The following is a 19,931-nucleotide window of genomic DNA, read 5'->3' as shown; positions in this document are numbered from 1 at the left end:
AAAAATCTGCGCGTGAATCACTGCAAACGTATACGTGTTGCCTAGAGGATTACCTGTGTCTATGAAAGTGGCCGTCGGTGAGGCATTCGACACTACGTGCCTCTCGAGCCGTCCATTCGTTCGTCATGTACGGCGTCAATGCCAGGAGGCATGCTCAGCTGCAAAAACACGCGCCACCGTAGCGGCTTATCGAAGGGGCCTGCTGAAATGGTGAGAAGTTTCATGTTGTCCGTTGAAGGAGGGATTGAAGAAAGATTTTGTTGATAAACTGGTAACTCGACTGTAATGTCTCGATATGGTAATACGACGGTATTCTCCACGCACCAGAAAAAGGCCAGCCCCCATAAGCGTGTGCAGCGGGAGAGGGGGGGGGGGGTTCGTTCACCACCCGTAATCTTCGAAAGGGGAAACGAAGTCTGCCCTGTACCGTTACTCAGACGCACGAATTTAAAGCGCAGGCCATGCCAGTTTTTTATGATAATGTCAGCCGAAGACGCTTCATGCTGAGTACCAATGAAATGTTACTTCTCAGCTTTACCGGAAACAAAGGTGCTACATGCAGGCCTTTGTAAGAAGCGTGTGATCGTTCACTTCACTTTGTGTTTGCATGCACTAAGAAGCTGGCGTCCTTTTGAGTCGATCAAACGGGACGGAGGGGGGGGGGGGGGAATGTACGCATATGTTTGATAGTAAATTCGTTTCTGAAATGACTGTCGGATACGGAAAACGTCTGTACGCACTAATGGCCCGCTACACCCTTTCTTTGCTGTGTCTCCTTTATCGAGTTCGTGTAGTCATATACGGGCCTCGTTTCAACCATACTAACAATCACAGGCGTGCGCAGGGTTCCCCATTAGGGGCACGGAGGGTACAAAGTCCCCCCCCCCCTCCACCCCGCGTTGGACGAGCCCGAATAATAACATACGCCGTTTTTTTTTTTTGCGTACAACAACGCCGTCTGCTATTTATAATCTGCTATTTATAACTATCTTCGCTTGGAAAAGTCGCAGTTTCGTCCCGAAAGGCAAACCGTTGACAGCGAGAGAAAAGTATCACGCATTTCACGAAGCAAAGTTCCTGGTTTTATCAGCCGTATATATATTGCAGTAAACATATTCGCTCATTAACTCGAGCTAACTGGCATGGCGTCACGAACGTGCTGCGAGCAAATAACGCCAGGCCTGCGCGGCAAGCGCAGCACAGTCACAGCGAAAGCTGGAAGAGCGGCATTTCTAGATACCGTTGTAAACTCTCTTGGGGCTACTAATAGAAGTACACTAGCAAAGTACCCGCTACGCCAAAAATCATAATTTTTGTGAAGTTGGGAAGCACCCACTGCGCCATTATTCTTCATTCTGCGGAGAGGCGAGGTACCAACTACACATCTGTAAGGCATTATGTGTACTTTGTCGATGCAACGGCTGATGACAATGAAGAATTATGGCTGAGCCCTTTGTAATTGGTTGAAAGTTTTAAACGACCCACTAGTTACGTCATCCGCATTGTGTGACGCCCGGTCATTATTTCACTCTCCTACCACGCTATATACCATACGTTGACGCGACAAAGAGAGAGAGAGAGGGAAAGAACTTTATTGAGACCCTGAGGAAATTGATCACGGGGGCACTCATGGGCTTCCTTTGAAACCAATACAAGTGCCCTTGCGAGGAACCCACTACGCTATAAATGATAATTTTTGTGAAGTGGTGAAGCAGCCACTATGCCATTTTTCGTAATTCTGTGGAGAACTGTGGTACCCGCTAAGCACCTGTAAGGCATTATGGGCACTTTGTTGGTGCTGTGACTGATGACGATAAAGAATCATGGCAGAGCCCTTTGTAATGGGTTAGAAACATTCAACAACACACTCGTTGTGCAATTCGCATTGTGTGACGCCTAGTTGTTATTTTACTCTTCTATACCACGCTATATTGCATATTTTAATATGGTTCGTTTCCGACATGAAGCCTGTATAGGGTCTATCTGCAATGCAGTCTTGAACATCGGCATGGCTCTCCGGAACTTCACAGAGGCGACAATTAACAAAAGATACAAAGATGCCTTTGCTGCTTAATCAGGTCTTCACAGGCAGCGTCTGTGTATGCACTTTGTAGAAGAATGTCTTGAATGTTGGTGAAATAGGCATTTTTTTCACACGCACAAGCACGTCGTGTCCAGGCAATCCAACATATTGTGAGCGGTACAAAGGTGCAGGAAACAACATATCTAAAATGGCATTATATAGATCTTTTCGTGAACTAGAGAATAAATAGTCATTAGAGAATCTTACTGTCCAAAACCACACTGATTCATACACTTCACGCATGAATCCTTGAAAATAGGGAGGCGAGGCACAATTAGCAGATACCACTAAACTTGGTAAAACATGGACGAGATTCACTTATAAATTGTAAATTGTAAATTGAAAATTGCTTCATCAGCTGTAAAGACGCCACACTCTTTTGGGACGTTCTACAAAGGGCTTTTAAAAAACAACTCGATTTAAATTCGTATAGCATACGTTATCTCATGCCACCCAAAAGCCATTCTATGCCTGTTGACATGCTATTACTAATGGGTAGGCACAGTTTATGGAAAACTCGCATGTTATACAGACATGCGGAACCCATGGTATCATCGCGGTTGCATTTCATTCAAATGGCTCTCCAGCTAAAAGACTTTTATCAACAATTAGAGTTTCAACCGGACTGGTATCCACACTTCATAAAATGTATAGCTCTAATACCCTTTTAGGACTTCTGTGTAACGCTTGTACGCTGGTAGAGGCCGCCTTGAGTATTTTGTTCGCTATGTATGCTAATTACACACATTTGTAATAAATACTATGAAAGAAAAAAAAACATCGGCATGGCTCTGTGGTAGAATACTGGGATCCCACGGAGACGGCCCAGGTTCGTTCCCCATTGAATTCTGGATATTTTTGTTGTTTCGTTTTTTTTTTTCATATTTCGCGCGATAGCAGTTACGGACACCGGTGCCGGCAGCTCTCATAAGCTTTCGCTGTAAAAAACACGGAGCGGCGACGTGCTTCTCAGAATGGCCCGCCTCTGGTCCCTAGTTAACCGGCACTAAAGATGACAAGAAAACAGTTCTTGGAATGCAACATTAGGGTCCTTCGGCCGCCATTATCGTTCAGAGCCTGTGCGGCCGTAACTGAGTAAACGTATTGCGCAGACTTTGCTCATGGTGCTCATGGCGGGGAGGTAAGCCTATAGCCTAAAGGTAAGCCTATAGCCTTTGAAAATGTAGTGTTTTCTGGTTTTTCAAAGTTTCATCCAATTTGTATGAAATTGATTTTGTTTCTATTTTCGGCCCTAATTAGTAAGCCTTCGGAAGTCTAGTAGTTCGCGAGTTTTCAAGACTTCATCGAATTTGGATCAAATCGATTTTCCCTCCGTTTAAGGGCACAAAGGTTAGTCTTGGGACAGACAGACAGACAGACAGACAGACAGACAGACAGACAGACAGACAGACAGACAGACAGACAGACAGACAGACAGACAGACAATGAACTTTAATGTAGTCCTGAGGGGTGACTCGGAAAGCCCCTTGAAAAATCATGTTTATTTTGCGACTTTTAAATGTTTCGTCGGATTTTGATCAATTCGATTTTGGGACCATTCTCGGCCTAAATAATAAGCCTAAATAATAAGCCTTGGAAGTCTTCTATTTTTCGATTTTCAATATTTCCTCAAAATCAGATGAAATCGGTCTGCGACGATTTTCGACCCAAATAGTAAGCCTATAACCTTTGGAAGTCTTCTATTTTTCGATTTTTCAATGTTTACTCGAAATCAGGTCAAATCGACCTGGGACGATTTTCGGCCTAAATAATAAGCTTTGGAAATCTTCTATTTTTCGGTTTTTCGATGTTTCCTCAAAATCAGATGAAATCGATCTGGGACCATTTTCGGCCTAAATAGTAAGCCCACAGCCTTTGGAAGTCTTGCTTTTTTCTTCGGTTTTTCAATGTTTCCTCGAAATCAGGTGAAATCGACCTGGGACGATTTTCGGCCTAAATATTAAGCGTTTGGAAGTCTTCTATTTTTCGATTGTTCAACGTTTCCTCGAAATCAGGTGAAATCGATCTGGGTCCATTTTCGGCCTAAATGTAAGCCCACAGCCTTTGGAAGTCTTGTATTTTTCGGTTTTTCACTGTTTTCTCGAAATCAGATGAAATCAATCTGGGACCATTTTCGGCCTATATAGTAAGCCTTTAGAAGTCTTGTATTTTTCGTTTTTTTTTCACAGTTTCGTCAAATTTGGAATAAATCGATTTTTGGTCCATTTCTGGCTTAAGTATTAGGCTTACAGACTTTGGAAATATTGGAATTTTTGATTTTTTTGAGTTGGTTGGGGCTTGCTTGCTTTTTTGGTAAAAATGGCTTGCTTTTGGCTTGCTTTGCTTGGCTTTTGGCTCGCTTTTTTGGTAAAAAATGTTACTATGCTTTGTTTTATCGTAATGCATCGATATTTGGAATAATCCAAAAATAAAATACTTATAAAGGATATATCATTAAGTCTTCGTCATTAATTACACCAAAATATTTTTGAAGTGGCACCTGCAGCGAGGTTTGGACATGCAACCCTAGCAATAATTTTAAGATTATGCGCGGCAATAATGCACAGACCGATTTGCAAGCAGTGTTGGCTGCGCCGTTCGAGTAACCGAGTCGCTAAGGCGTTAAGCTCGAAACCGAAAGGGCGGTGGTTCGAATCCTGGTTTGGGCATCGCTAACAATCAGGTAAGGCTGAACACTAAGAATTCCTAATGGAGGCGATTGCGGCCGGAGCGCTCCTGGAATAAGGGTCCCTCCAACCTAGAGTGACCCCGCCTTTTATTTCATTGATTCGATTTTTTTAAATTTCGCCGCTTTATCATGAAGCGTATACCTTGCACGTTGTTTACTAGATCCCTCACCACAGCGGTGGCGTAACGTTTGAGCGTCCGCTTTTACTACGGGAGGTACCGGGTTCGATTCCCAGCGCCGGCCGCCCACCCAGCGGTTTCCAATGGGTACAGGCGGGCTTCGTGGTGGTGTTCAGTGCCGCAGTGGTGCGAGGCTTACAACTCTTGGAGGACTCCTAACCCGCTGCACGGGACCAGTGGCTGCTTCCCGTGCAGCGAACCGGGAGTCATTCTTTTTTATGAAAGCTAAAAAAAAAAGAAAGAAAATCCGCTTATGCTATACAGAAATGGCCGGCCTCACTAGCGCATAATAGGGTCGGTCTGTGCGTTATTGCTACCATTGGCGTCTGTGTCAGTGAGAGCCTCGATACACCCATGACGGCATCATTGTATACTCAGGAATATCGGCAGTGCGATTCGAGCCACCAGTCTTTTGGGCACCCATTGCGTTTCAGCCACGGTAACCGCATCACTACGCGGCTTTTCTTTTTTGCAGCCTGTCCACCAGCAGGATTCGAACAACGGCCCTTTCAGTTGTGAGCTGAACGCTTTATCATCTCAGCTACGAGAAAAGCACAGGAAACAGTGTTTAGAAGTTACTCTGCACATTATTCTAGCGCATACGTGAAAATTAAACGCTGCACTTCCGTGTCCATCCTAACGTAAAATCAGAGCTTCACAAATGAAATCTGGTGTCATTTGTGACCAGAAAGGTGTGGATATAGTGTCCGCGAATCTTTAATTTCTGGATTTTTGAAAGTTTCGTCGCGATATGATGGATTATATTTTGTTGGAATTTTTGACCCAAAGGATAATATATACCTCTGTAAATCTTTAATTGCTCGATTTTTGAAAGTTTCGTCGCGTTTTAAAGAAATTCATCTTAGGGTACAGGAATCTCGGAATTGTATAGCTGTTTCGCAGCAAATAAATTCGGCAGCGCGAACGAAGAAGGACTAGATGAGACACATAAACACAGGACGAGCGCTCACCTTCAACTGAACTTTTCATCACAAAACTGGATATATATATATGTTGCAGGAGCTACGCCCTCATTGGCTGGCTTGATAGCGCGGCGTGGTGCGTACTAGCGATGCGCGTGGGCCATCCTGTGCCCTTCAAATGTGGCCGCCTTCGCGCATAGCAGGGTGAGGATCGAACGGCTCCAACAAGAACCACACGCTGCCTGGAGTTGCTGCTCGCCTGCTTGTCGCTTCCTGCCTGCACTGCCTTGCGTCCACTGGGTCGCCGTGCTGACGTGTGAGCGTTAAATAAATTGTTGTCCGTTGGTATGTGAAGCCTAGTTGTGCCTTGGTTTAACTACGGACGGGACGCAGCTAGCGCCACACGCACAGCGTGTGCCGTGACAGGGACGCCGTACTGAAACGGCTACTTGCTACTAGTTCAAGGAAACATGCCTCAGTGATTACGCGCTAGTCATGCGGCCGTTGAAAAAACGTCATGGTATGGAAAAGAGCAGCGCGTTCCCACTGTTTACAATGAAAATGAATTTCGCACAAGATAAGTTCCTAACCCCAAGTTTGTGTTCCCGCGCACGCTGGCTCTTTCCCATAAGACCGCATTTTCGAATGGGCGGTGTAATGACTTTGAACGCGAAGTTATTGAAGCATAGTTATTTAGATCCATGGAAATACTGTCAGTACGTCGTGACTATCACAATTCAAGAACGAAGTTGATTTATTGACGGATTTCGTCTGATTTTTCGATGAAGTGCGCACACATATATACGTCACAAAACACACACAAAAAAATAAATCATTCTGTCTAACGTTAGGGCTCGTATCATTTTAATGCTTCTCTTGTCATCCTTGTTTGTTGGTGCTGCACAATTTATTTGCCAGTTTTAGTGTATTTTCGGACGAAATAGTAAGCCTACAGCCTATGGAAATCTTGTATTTTTCGATTTTTCAAAGTTTCGTCGCATTCTGTTGAATTCGATATTGACACGATTCTAAGTCTCAAATGGCAAGCCTTTGGAAAACTTGCCTCTTTTGGTTTTTCAAGGTTTCGTTGTATTCTGATGAATTCGATTTTTGGACCATTATCAGTCTAAACGGCAAGCCTAGAGCCTTTGGAAACCTTTCATTTTGCAATTTTTTAGTTTCTTCGAATTGGTATGAAATTAATTCGGGGTTCATTTTCGGCTAAACGGTAAGCCTATGGAAACTCTGTTTCTTTGGATTTTTCTAAGTTCCCTCGAAATTTGATGAAATATATGGTGTGTGCCAATTTTCATCCAAGAAAGTAAAGCAACAGGCATAGCTAACTAGAGTTCTTCGATTTGTCAATGTTTTGCTGAATCGCCATAAAATTGATTTGAGGGGTAATTTTCAACAAAAAGTAAGGCTATAGGCTTCCCTTTTGGTCAAAAATGCTTACAAGGCTTGTTTTATTGAATTGCAACGATACTTATAAAATAAAGAAATGCGAGATTTATAGAGGCTATAGCCTTCATCATGAATGACACCAATATTTTTTTTAACTGGTACCTATACCGAGGCTTGAACAACCATCGCGCTAAATTTTAGGATAACGGGCTGCAGTAATGTACAGACGAACTTGTAAGCATTGGTGACCCTGACTTTTATTTAATGGTGGGCGGGCCAGTGCGAGCCTCAATCTACTCATGATGACATCACTGTATACACAGCATTACCGGCAGCGCGATTTCAACCACCAGTCGCCAGTAAACGAACTGTGTTTTAACCATGGTAACCGCATGCATGCATGACTTTCGTTTTGCACAGCGAAGCCGCCAGCAGGATTCGAACCAGCGCCCTTTCGGCTGTGAGCCGAACACTTTACCATCTCGGCTACAACCGCGGCACACGAAATGGTGTTTATAAGTTGCTCTGTACATTATTGTAGCACATGCGTGAAAATTAAACGTTGTGCTTGTGTGTTAATTCACAAGCTTCACAAACAAATTCTGGTGTCATTTGTGACCAGTAAGTTAAGGCTATATATAGCCTCTGGAAATCTTGGATTTCTCCATTTTTGAAAGTTGCGCCGCATTATGATGGAATAGATTTTGTGTGAATTTTTGACCGAAACCGTAAGCCAAATGCCTTTGGCAGTCTTGAGTTTGTCGATCTTTGAAAGTTTCGTCGCATTTAGAAGAAATCAAATTGATGGTAGAATACTCTCGGAGTTGTTTAGTCGGTCCTTGGCAAAGAAATTCTGCAGCACGAGCAAAGAAGGACTAGATGGGACACATGAACACAGGACGAGCGCTCTCTTTCTGTTGAACATTTCATCACAAAATGCGCGATGTACTTCCTGCAGGAGCCATGCCCTCACAAGCTGGCTTGATAGCACCACATTATGCGCATTAGTGATGCGCGTGTCCCATTTTTGTGCTACAAAACAAGTAGAGCAAGAAAAGAAAAAAAAGAGAGAGAAAGCCCCCTTCCCCCAGCACAGGGTAGCCAGCCGGTCTAAGAACTGGCTAACCTCCCTGTCTTTCCGCTTGTTTCTTCCTTCCTTCCATCCTAGTTGTGCCCTTGAAATGCGGCCGCCTTTGCGCAACCCAGGGAGAGGATCATCGTCTGGCTTCCAACAAAACCACACGGTACCTGGAGTTGTTGCTCGCCTGCTTCTCGCTTCCTGCCTGGCCTGCCTTGCGCATCTTCTGTCGTCGGGCTGACGAGTGAGCATTCAATAAGTTGTCCTCTCCTCATGGCACATACCCAATGGAGGGGATCGGCCGAGTAGTTGGTGAATTCTTCCTATATTGTCTGCATGGTGTGACTTCTTGGTACGCTATTTGTTTTACAGCGAAAGCTGTTATGAGATCATTTCACCGGCCGTTTTTGGCGCCGTAGTTGTCCGCCGCCGCCGCCGGTGTCCGTAACCACTATCGCTCGAAATAAGAAAAAAAAACGAGAGAAGAAAAAAAATTCCAGGATGGAACGAGGTTCGAACCTGGGCCCTCTGCGTGGGAGCCCAGTATTCAACCTCTGAGCCATTTTTTTTTAATGCTTCCAACCCATTACAAAGGGCTCTGCCATAATTCTTCATCGTCATCAGGCACAGCATCAACAAAGTGCGCATAATGTCTTACATGCATTTAGCAGGTACGACGGCTCTCCGTAGAATGACGAAAAATGGCACAGTGCCTGCTGCCCTACTTCTAAAAAATTAGAATGATTTATAGCGTAGTGGGTTCCTCGCAAGTGCACTTGTATTGGTTGCCAAGGAAGCCCATAAGCGCATGATCCATTTTCTCGGGGTCTCAGTAAAGTGCTTCGCTCCCCCCCCCCCGTCTGTCTCCCATGTCAACGTATGTTATATAGCATGACGGGAGAGGGAAATAGCGATCGGGCATCACCCATTGCAAATTACATAACTGGTGGGCTGTTTAAAGCTTCCAACCCATTACAAAGGGCTGAGCCATAATTCTTCATCGTTATCAGTCGTCGCGTCAACAAAGTGCACATAATGCCTTACAGACGTGTAGCTGGTGCCTCGCTTCTCCGTAGAATGACGAACAATGGCTTAGTAGGTGCTTCCCAACTTCACAAAAATTGTGATTTATGGCTTAGTGGGTACCTTTCTAGTGTACTTGTATTGTAGCCCCAAGAGAGCTTACAACGGGCTCTAGAAACGCCGCTCTTCCAGCTTTCGCTGTGACTGTGCTGCGGTTTCAGCGCAGGCCTGGCGTTTTTTTTTAAATTATTGAATTGAAGTGCGAATTATGAGTGATTAAAAATTTAATGCCCATGGAAGCCTGCTTCTTGCTTGGTTTTACTACGGATGGGATGCAGCAAGCCCAATACCCGCAATGTATGCCGTGAGAATGGTGGCGTACTGAAACGACTACCATAGGCGTGCGCAGGGTTCCCCATTAGGAGGTGCAAAGTTTCATAGTAGCATTCCGCTGGAAATCGTTAAATTTCAATGCCAAGCTGAGTGATTATGACAACACGGATTATGACCGACAATTGGATGTCATGGCCCCTTTAACGTCCCTCTCTATCCTTTCTGTCGTTCTCTTCCCTCTCTCCACCCAGCGCATTCCTCTCCCCCTTCCATCTCTCCCTTGGAGATGCCTTAAATGCCGTATTGATTGCTTCGTCAACTTTCATCAAAGGAGAACGTCTCCTCGAATGCGACGGCGCCGGGAACGTGCAAGGCGGACGTCGAAGCCTCGTACCCTCGCGACCTGTCCTACGTGGCGGGCGCCTGCTGCACTCTGTTCGTGCTCTTGGGCGTGCCGGGCAACCTGCTCACGCTGGTGTCGCTGGGCCGAAGCCGGCGGTTGCGCGGCCCGACCACGGCGTTCGTGCTGAGCTTGTGCTGTGCCGACTTGCTCTTCTGCGCCATCAACCTGCCACTGACGGCCACGCGCTACTTCCGCCGCTGCTGGATGTTCGGCGATGACATGTGCGTCGTGTTCGGCTTCTTCTTCTACGGCAACGTGGCTACCTCCATATTCTCGATGACGGGCATCTCAGTCAGCAGGTGGGCTATATACGCCAGCAAAGAGTACCCTTTAGATGGAAAGCTGAGGTTCTGTTGCTAGTAACATGATAGCCTAAGTGGAACTCTATTCAGGGAAAGGGATCGGAAACACGAAGGACAAAGGCCATTGGAGGAGGAAGCATGCGGTAAAGTGAAAGAAAAAAAAAACGAGTCTATTAGAAATGACTGTAGTGAAAAGGAAAATGTTCAAATCAAAGCAAATATTCTTCCATTATCACAACGTGAATATCACAAGATGGATGTCTAGGGGCGCAGACGTGAAGACTCTGCGAAAGCTGGACTAGGGATCTGCACATCTGTTAGTTCTAAAGTTTGTAAACTGCTGCCTTGCAGAAGGAGGGAAGAGACATCTCCTATTTGCCACTGTTTCGATGGGCACAGCGATGCACCTCCATGTGCATTTTAGATGCGAAGCAGCTCTTGCTTAAAGGTATGTCCGGGGCGTCGGCGTCCGCACTGACACTGCGCATGCGCAACTCTCCTTTTTCGCTCTCTCCAACAGCTGCGCGTTACTCTCTTCGCTTCTCTCCCAGCACCTGCTTGCGCTTCTCCTGCGTTCTCGCTTTTTCTCTCGCGGCGCATGCGCTACTCTCCTCCTTTTAGTCTCCTCTCCTTCAAGTGTGAATATAAAGCGGGTAGAGCGCTGCGCGCGTTCAGTCCAGCGCTTGCTTCGGTTGACTCCTTTGAAATGCGGGCTCCACATGCCGAAATTCTCTCCTGCGCAACGCCGCGATGACCGCCAGCGCATGCGCGTCCCCTCCCCTCTCTCTCCTCTCCTACGCTGCCCCCCTCTCGCGCGCCTGTCGACGGCGTTCCCCGCTCGCCCTGTGAAAATTAACGGCCAGGCTAAAGGGAAGACACGACGCGCGTAGTGTTCCTCTTCTCGTTCCACGACGCGAGGTCGGTAGCATGCCCAACGGAACGCGATCGCGCAAGTGCTCCGGCTTCGCATCGCCGCATAGTCCCCTGTAGCGGGACATGGGTTAATTTTACGTTTTCGCTTAACAGTTGTGGCCATTGACGACAAGGTACTGCAGCGGAGCATGGACAGAGCGATAATCTGCGAGTGCAGTGTGGAGTGAGAGGGCGACTCAGAAATATCGGCACCCATAAAACAATTATACGTAGGCCCAAGAACTGCCAAGTGGATTGTGCGTAAAACGGTCGAAAAATCGTTTGCAGGAAACGTTTTAATGGTGAATAAATTACTCTACGGAAAAATAATTTGGCGTCACTGAAAATTCGTTCAAAGAAAATAGACCTTGCGAACTCACCGTCTATTCGTAGGTTACAATTTGAGCCCTAAAGTAGTAGTAGTAGCAAAACTTTATTATGTACAGAAACCAGACAGGCTAGAACCCCGCCAGGAATATGGGGGTGAAAAGCGTAGTCTCTCCTGCAGGGTGGTGCCCCCATTCCAAGGCCCCACTGGCACGAGCCATCCGTTCAGCTCTTTGAATCAGTCATAGCTGATCTTTCAGGGCGGTGCTAGACAGCAGCGGCCTCCCATTCGTCCCTAAAGCAATTGATCAAATTTAACTACTCGTTTTGGCTAGTTCGATTATGTATTTGCCTTTCTTGCGCAATGATGACCGCCGCCTAGAGAAATCCAGAGATTAAACAGCGTGCTTTGTAACAGACTCGATGCCAATAGAGTCAAGCGCGCGAGGGGTACGCAGAAAGTTAGTTGGGCAGATGATATTAAGAAGTTTGGCAATCAAGGGACCGGCTTAATTGGAGAAACGTGGGAGAGGCATTTGCCCTGCAGTGGGCGTAGTCAGGCTGAGGATGATGATGTGGGCCATAGGAGATTTATAAAAAGTTTTGTATTCTCTTAAAAAAACGAAACGGTAGAGGGCCGTGCACTATACAGATTGAGCTTCACTATAAAGATCCCCAGGTGGTCGAAATTTCCGGAGCCCTCCAACGTCGTGCCTCATAATCATATTGGGGTTTCGGCACGTAAAATCCCAGGAATTATTATAAGTTGAAAGAAAAGTCCCGGTATATCTGCTGGGTCATTTTCGTTTAAAAAAATAACAATTATAGGAACAATTGAGGCAAAAATTCGCTGCCGCCATGATATTCCGTATAAAGTCTAAGTGCGACATGATCACATCGCGTGCTGTATTGTGAGTTCGTGGGGAAGCATCCGAAGGTGAACTGAGATTGGCGATGGCTCGATGCATGGTTCCGCCTTCGAAAGCCAGCATGGCAATTTCCGACGCCATGCTAAGGATGAGCGAACCCATACGGCTGGTCCTTTTATGCGCGCCCTCAGTGTCCAAAGCCGCCTTAGATCAAAGTTTTGGAGACATGTTTACGCGAGAGGCAACGTACGTGCCCACCTCTGTCGGCTCTTTTCATCACTATAGCATTGTAACGGCGAGTGTACGCAATCATCGAGTGGCATTTGTTCGTTTTTGCCCGCAGCACGTACGTGAAGCCATGCCTGTTAGCTCGAGTTAATGAGCAAATATGTTTACTGCAATATATACGGCCGATAAAACCAGGAACTTTGCTTCGTGCAGTTGTGTGATACTTTTCTTTCGCTGTCAATGGTTTGCCTTTCGGGACGAAACTGCGACTTTCCCAAGCGAATAGTTATGAGTTGCAAATTTTGGTCACGGCGTTGTTGTACGCAAAAAACCCGGGGTCGACCGGGTACAGCAGTGCGGCCCTCGAAGGCGCGATGCTCTCCCGATCGTGGTCATGTTGGCGATCAGCCGTTTCTGATATGCCAATCTGACCTTTTGCTGAGGTCACCTGTCACTTCATGTTGCCACATTTCATGGTTGCCTGGATATGAACGCATGTTCATCATTGTTGCCTGTCGCAAATGAAGTGTCGCGCTTCTAACCACGTGGATGAAGGTCCCATTTCCGACATGGAGGAAGGAAACAATTAGGAGGAGCATTGCGCAGTGAGAAAGAAAGAAAGAAAGAAAGAAAGAAAGAAAGAAAGAAAGAAAGAAAGAAAGAAAGAAAGAAAGAAAGAAAGAAAGGAAGAAAGAAAGAAAGAAGTAGATCAGGCACACACCAATGTTCGCTTGCCCCCATTTTGCCGATAAGGAAAGGGCTCCTGCTTTTTTGTTTGTTTGTTTTTTGCTCTGATAGCTTTTGCAACTTCCAGGGCTGTGCTGGTAGACTCGCGTCTTCGGCACGACCGCCTGTTCTCCGGGCGGCGCACGCTGGTGGCGGTCGTTTCATGCTGGCTGCTCGGTTTCGGCTTGCTGGTTCCCGTGCTCCTCGGCTGGTGGGGCCGCTTCGGTCTGCACAAGCCGACGTTCTCGTGCACCGTGCTCAGCAAAGACGGCCGCTCGCCCAAGAGGTTCCTGTTCGCCTTGGCCTTCCTGATACCCTGCATGGGAATCATAGCGTCATACGGGCGCATTTACTACAAGGTAACGATGCCCCACCCCCGGAAGCACATCCTATCCAGCTGCTGGCATTCCGGCAGAAAAGTGGTGTGTTGATTTTCAGTTGCTAGCGCAATAATCGTCGCCATGATGTCCCCAGGCTTAATAAATAAATATCATGGTCAGTAACAAGTCAAGAACTCAGGGGGCTCTCAAAGCGAATCTTGTGTTAATGCGAAAACGAATTTCGTTTACACCTGACCGTCACTGTTATTGCTATCCGCAGATTGAATTTGATGAGGCACTGTAGGGCAGTGAGCCTCTCATGTTCGAGATGCCACATGATCCCTCTGCTAGCCCCACTATAGAGCCTCGTTATTACACTGCTCGTGTTGGAAGCCGCGTTCGTGGTCCCCAGGTCTACCAATTTTGGCTGTTTCAGATCTTGCGCTCGCTCAACACCAAGACGTGTTTGTTGCACAAGTGCCGTGTACTGGCTTAATGTCAGTAAAAATCGTAAGGATCTGCTTTCTCCGAAGTCGATGGACCGGCACGGTAGGCCTTCTATGAGGAGTCCGCATTTTGACGTGTGGTTGACTAAGTCTCCGCATATAGACAGCACCAGAGGCGTAGCCAGAAATTTTCTTCGGGGAGGGGGGGGGGGAGGGGTTCAACCACACTTTATGTATGTTCGTGCGTGTGTTTGTATGTGAGCGCGCATATATACGCAAGCAAAATTGAAAATTTTCGGGGGGTTTCAACCCCCCAGCCCCCCCCCCCCCCCTTGGCTACGCCCCTGGACAGCGCTATAGGAAAACGCTTTAAGTCACGACATCACACGCGTTGACTAAGAGCTGCTATATTTTACAGAGGGATCGGGCGACGTTTAGCACAATTTAATATACGGAGGAGCATGGTCATTACAAGGGGATCGGCCAACCTATTACGACGTTAAAGTATGCGAGCACGCAGGCCTCCTCGTGAAATGTAATCTTCGTATGGACCACGATCTTGCTATAAGAACCTTGCCACGAAACGAAAAAATACAAAAAAGTGACGCTATAATAAAAAAGACAGCGATTTTTTTAGTCGGCATACGTTAACACAATATATCGCTGACTGACCACGTGGCCGTGGCGTCGCATTACATATTGCCTATAGTCCTAACTTACCAGTGACAAGAAAGTCTACGCCGTTGTTGTTTTCTTCGCCTGAAAGCAGCACAGCAATTAGGTTTTATAACACGAAAGTGTTTTATGCCGGGGTCCACCAAGACTTCAGTGACGTATTTCCGTCACGGATATGACGTTGATAAAATGGACGCTAACGGATGAGAAAGAAAAATCCGCCGCCGGGAATCGAACCCACGACCTCTCGGTCCGCGACGATAAGCTATCGACTAAGCTACCGCGGCAGATGCACGACATTACGCAAACGCACCTTATCTCTCTGCCACATTCTCTCTCGCACGGTACTCTCGGTTGGCGGGGCTAGGAGGTGCGGGGCGGTGCCGCCGTCTGTGAGCGGTGAAGCGAAGTAATGCGGCATGACACTTACTAGCGTCGATAGAGCTGCGTGCCGGCAGGAAACCAGCCGGCACGCACTCTCGGAGGCCATGGTTAAAGCGCCTCGATACCAGCGAAAAACATTGGCCGCGCTAGCATCGGGGAGTCGCCCTAGACGCGGTTCCGTTCTTTGCCTTTTGCTTCTTCTTAGCGTGTGACGGCTCGTTGTCGGAGTAGTGCAGCTTTCACATGCACCAACGGTGTTTCTCCGTCGCCGACTCCTTCCAGCGCGATAGCATTGACTGATAAAACTGCTGCTATAAGCGCTGCAGAAAGGCAACGATGTCGACGGGCGAATGTCGTCCCTTGGTGAGGCGAGACAGAGGCCAGCGGGAAGTGGAACGCTGCGCGCGTTCGCGGCTCAAGCTATGAACCTCTGCCTATCGTTTTGCGGAAGCGCAGTGTGGTAGCCACTCCGTGGTGGTAGCGTACGCATGAGCACAGACGAGGTTATCCTATTACTCGGGAGCGCACACCGTGCCGTTTCTCTCATTAAGAGACGGCGCCTTGAAGAACTGCATATCGAGTGCCAACGTTTATTATGTGCTTGTTGATGTCACCTTTGCGCGGGATTCACGATACGCTGTGTCCAGGCATATGTTAACAACTTCAGCTACCACAACGGTTAAATCGTAATCATGGGCGTTAGTCGTCGCGACGGAGATGTGCCACTAGGCGTCAACGCGGGTGCATCCACGCCAAACGGTGCTATAGCTGCCAAACACCAATAAATACTGTACAAGCTCTCATGCGCGTATATCACTACAGAATAAGCACTACTTGTGAGAAGACACGTTTCACTTTCGTGTTATACCGATTCCTATGAGGAGAGATCAGCCGTGTTTTTTTTTTTTTTTTGCATCCATCACGTGCTCAGAGCTTTCGGTAGTTACGGCAGCAGCTTTCATGTTTTTCAGTATATTATTTGCACATTTTGTGGAACGACCGGACTTCTCGTCCCATGGACAACGTGGGCTCATATAGGGTGCTTTTCACACAGTATGTCAATTAACTTCAGCGCTCTGTACGAGTCCCGGAACAACACCTTTACGCGCTAGAGGGCACTGAAACATGCACGTTCGTTCAATAAGTATGTCCCTTGTGCTGTGCAGATTCAGCGCAGTTCGCGCAGGCTTGCTTCCTACAGCGGCATGACGAGGATGCGTAGCCCGTCCTCGCACCACCGGGAGGAAGAAATGAGGGTCACCCGACTGATGGCGATTATCTTCGCACTCTTCCTCCTCTGCTTCCTGCCGTTGCTCGTGGCCAACCTGCTTGAGACGCAGCTTACGTAAGTGGCACCGTGACGAAGCAGGGTATTTTTTAATCCTATGTGTGCACTCTTCAAAAGGGGTACTGACACAGAAATTTTGGTGCGGCGTTCTTTTGCTGCGTTCTTTTGCTGTTCTTTTTGGCGACTATGACGTCATGATTTAGCTGGGCATCTCGGAGATCGGCCGCAGTGTTGACGTCGCGGAAGTTCTTGGTCACCTTCAGGTCACATTGTATGATGTTAATGTCGCGAAGTGCGGCTTAGAGCGCTGGGTCGGGCACGCGAGCTTCAAAATTCATAGAAATTACCTTCCATGATGTATTCGCTGTTCAGATTTGGTAGACGATATACGCATACTGACGAGAATCGATACCACAAGCTGTCTCAGCCGCGAAACTTTTTCAGTACCGATTTGAAGGGGTAATGCTGATAAAATATTTTATTTTGATAATAAAGTCAATTTCCCAATGGCGCACCTACCGACATCGACACTAGCTTGACGTCAGGCTACGGTACTAACTCTGTTGACTTCACGCCGCAGTCTGGCTAGTTGTGATGATGTCAGGCGCGAAAACCTCTAAAGTGGCCGCTTGAGCGTCACCAACGGAGCCACGGCGCGGAGCTGCCGTGCAAACGTCACGATAACTTGTGCGAGCAAGTGACGAGAAGCTCGTACCGTGTTATATCGTCAGGGTACAGTAGGAACCGAAACTAGCTTTTCAAAACATAGTGTAATTACTTTTTCAGGGTGCATCCACGCTTAGCAGCACATTTTCTAGGCTCTTGATGGCCTTTCCTTTCATTTGACGCAAAAAAAAACTAAAATTTTTGTGTCAGTACCCCTTTAACAAACAGATAGAAGCTCAGGGGAAGATGCAATCCTGAAGCAATGAAAAATCCTGGAGCCAACGACACGCCGGCCTCTTCTTCCGCCAACACCCCCGTTTGCGCACTTGCCCTTTCCTCCTCCTTTGTTTGGGTTGGAGAAAAGGGTACGAAACATGCACATGACCGCGCTAAGGTAGGCAGTTGCACCCTCAAAGAAAAAAAGTCCGTTTGTCGATACGTTGGCTCCAGCAACACCCTGTGTTCCAAGGAGTTTACATATCTATCTATCTATAACGCCAAGAGGTCGCTATTAACTTGTCGCGTTGAATCGACGAATCACGCTTTGGGCAAGTGTCTTAAACGTCCTTAGGTTGTTCAACTTTTTTTTATGTCTATTTCAGAACACCGTGGGTCCACGTGACGGCTTCCATTCTCTCCTGGATGTCCTGCTGCATAAATCCCGTCGTGTACGCAGTCATGAACAGGCAGTACCGAAGCACTTACTTGGCACTTCTGTGCCCCAAAAGAGCCAGAGAACAACACTTACGACACACAATCTGCCGAAGCCTTAAAAGCACCGCAGTATGATTATCACGTGACTTAGTAGCGCGGCCAACAGGATGAAAGTACGAGAGCTTTTTTGCTGTTCTCGTCTTTGTAAATAATCATGCTTAAAAGCACGTGCAAGGCATAGAATGCACGAAATGTGGTAATAAAGCAAACATGTAGTACATAAGGTGCCGCTTGTGTGCGAGAAATTTAGACTCCTATACACAAGTTGAAGCAGCACACCGCTGCCACCGTTCGGCTTATTCAAAGGATCTCAGGCAGAAGAGGAGGCATCAAAGAGGACAACCTACTCCGGCTCTTCCATGCGTTCCTTTTAAGTCATATCAATTACGTCGCCTCCATGCACGCCTGGAGAGCTGCCGAAAAAGCTAAACGAGCAGTCCTTATTAGACAGACTATCAAAAAGGTTTTAGGGCTCCCTTCTAGAACGAGTACCACAAGACTCGAGGCTTTGGGCGTACACAATAAACTCGACGAATTAATAGAAGCGCAGCGCACTGCTCAGATTTCCAGGCTTTCGTGCACTGGAGCGGGCAAAGCGATTCTAGCCAGAGTAGGAATCACCTCTCCCTTGACTAAGGAGAGAGCAGTTCCACTTCCAGACACCGTAAGGTCGGCGATCATGGTTCACCCACTTCCCCGAAATATGCATCCGGTATACAATCACGGTAGAAGGAGAGCGCGGGCTAAAGCCTTCCTCTCTCAGTTAAACAGCAGAAGAGAAAACGCTCTCTTCGTCGATGCATCTCGCTCGGGACCGAATAGCTTCGTGGCCGCCGTGGTAGACATGAGCGGCCTCACTGTGAGTGCCGCCTCGGTAAGGACCAGGTCCATCGGAGTGGCCGAGCAGGTCGCCATCTCTCTGGCACTAACAACTGAAGATCCATGCCCCATCTTTTCCGATTCCATGACAGCCGTCAGGTCGTTTGACGACAATCAAATATCCTTGGCTGCTCACAGCATTTTAACTAAATCTACAATATTCCCCCATGAGTTGACGTGGTTTCCCGCCCACATGGGCGCCTCCGTCGACGGCATCGCCAACCCCAACGAAGTGGCTCACGCTCGGGCGCGAGGACTCATTCTCCGCCCCGGGCAAACGAGCCCCCCGCCGGCTGCGGGGGAGGGGGGTGGCTATGGCGCCGACGGAGACCCGTTGACCACCTTTCACGAGGTCACTTCACACTATAGGCTAGGCAGGAAATCATTTCCAGATCCGCACAGAGAGCTAACTCGGAACCAGGAGATCGCCCTCCGACTCCTCCAGACTAGATCGTTCCCGTCGCCGGCCACTATGGCCGTGTATACAGACATTTCGCCAAAGTGCTCAGCTTGCGATCAGCTAGCAACTTTTTCCCATTTAATGTGGCGGTGCCCCCGCTTGCGCGTTTGCACAAGAAAGCATCACATCAACAAGACAGAATTCTTAAAATGCATCGCAAGTCCGGATCTTGCGAATCAACTCCGGGCGGTCCAGGGAGCCTGTGAAGCGATCGGGAGCCTTTGGCTCCCGACCACTTCGCGGGCGAAGCCCTCCGCGGGTTTTTAGGAACCCTCGTCCCAGGACACAATAAAGTTCCTCTGTCTGTCTGTCTGTCTGTCACACCCTCGTGTACTTAATTTACTGCAAGCAGCGCCGAGTGAGTTAAGCCTGGGAGTCTTGGACAGATGCATTCACGTGATCTTAGCAACTGTCCAAGCGCTCCTTGAAAGAAAAGTTTCATGAGCGCAATACTGACTTTTGCAGAACTTCCTCGCAAATGTAAGGTGCTCTGCCCGGCACTCCCTACAGCTGGTTAACCAGCTAAGCTGAAACGTGCAGTCCCGGTGTTTATCATGAGATGGGATCTATCGAAGTGTCTTCTGTTGTAGCTTTTCATTTCTGTATCACCTCACTAAATA

At 47.5% G+C, this 19,931-nt stretch overlaps 1 protein-coding gene across 2 annotated transcripts; it reads left to right on the top strand.

The window, feature by feature from the left end:
• The first annotated feature begins 57 nt into the window (after window positions 1-57).
• LOC119396053 (protein trapped in endoderm-1) lies at window positions 58-18,211 on the top strand. Of its 2 annotated transcripts, none has more exons than XM_037663108.2 (5): window positions 58-210; window positions 10,044-10,336; window positions 13,568-13,838; window positions 16,471-16,649; window positions 17,861-18,211. In XM_037663108.2, the coding sequence occupies exons 1-5, from the start codon at window positions 139-141 to the stop codon at window positions 18,045-18,047; spliced, it is 1,002 nt and encodes a 333-aa protein (XP_037519036.1). In that variant the 5' UTR covers window positions 58-138; the 3' UTR covers window positions 18,048-18,211. The 2 variants fall into 2 exon arrangements, with proteins under 2 accessions (XP_037519036.1, XP_037519035.1); XM_037663107.2 differs by having other exon boundaries at window positions 10,044-10,414.
• The last annotated feature ends 1,720 nt before the right edge of the window (window positions 18,212-19,931 follow it).

The sequence above is a fragment of the Rhipicephalus sanguineus genome, chromosome 6 (genome assembly GCF_013339695.2).
Source record: "Rhipicephalus sanguineus isolate Rsan-2018 chromosome 6, BIME_Rsan_1.4, whole genome shotgun sequence".
Lineage (NCBI taxonomy): Eukaryota > Metazoa > Arthropoda > Arachnida > Ixodida > Ixodidae > Rhipicephalus > Rhipicephalus sanguineus.
Note: the sequence above shows the minus strand (reverse complement) of the source record. Positions and strands in the feature narration are given on the sequence as shown.

What these genes read in the sequence shown, in the direction of transcription:
- LOC119396053 (XM_037663107.2), top strand. Translation starts at nt 139, where the DNA reads ATGCCAGGAGGCATGCTCAGCTGCAAAAACACGCGCCACCGTAGCGGC. An exon ending in CGAAGGGGCCTGCTGAAATG is followed by an intron (nt 211 to 10,043) that starts GTGAGAAGTTTC and finishes CTTTCATCAAAG; the next exon opens with GAGAACGTCTCCTCGAATGC. An exon ending in ACGGGCATCTCAGTCAGCAG is followed by an intron (nt 10,415 to 13,567) that starts GTGGGCTATATA and finishes TGCAACTTCCAG; the next exon opens with GGCTGTGCTGGTAGACTCGC.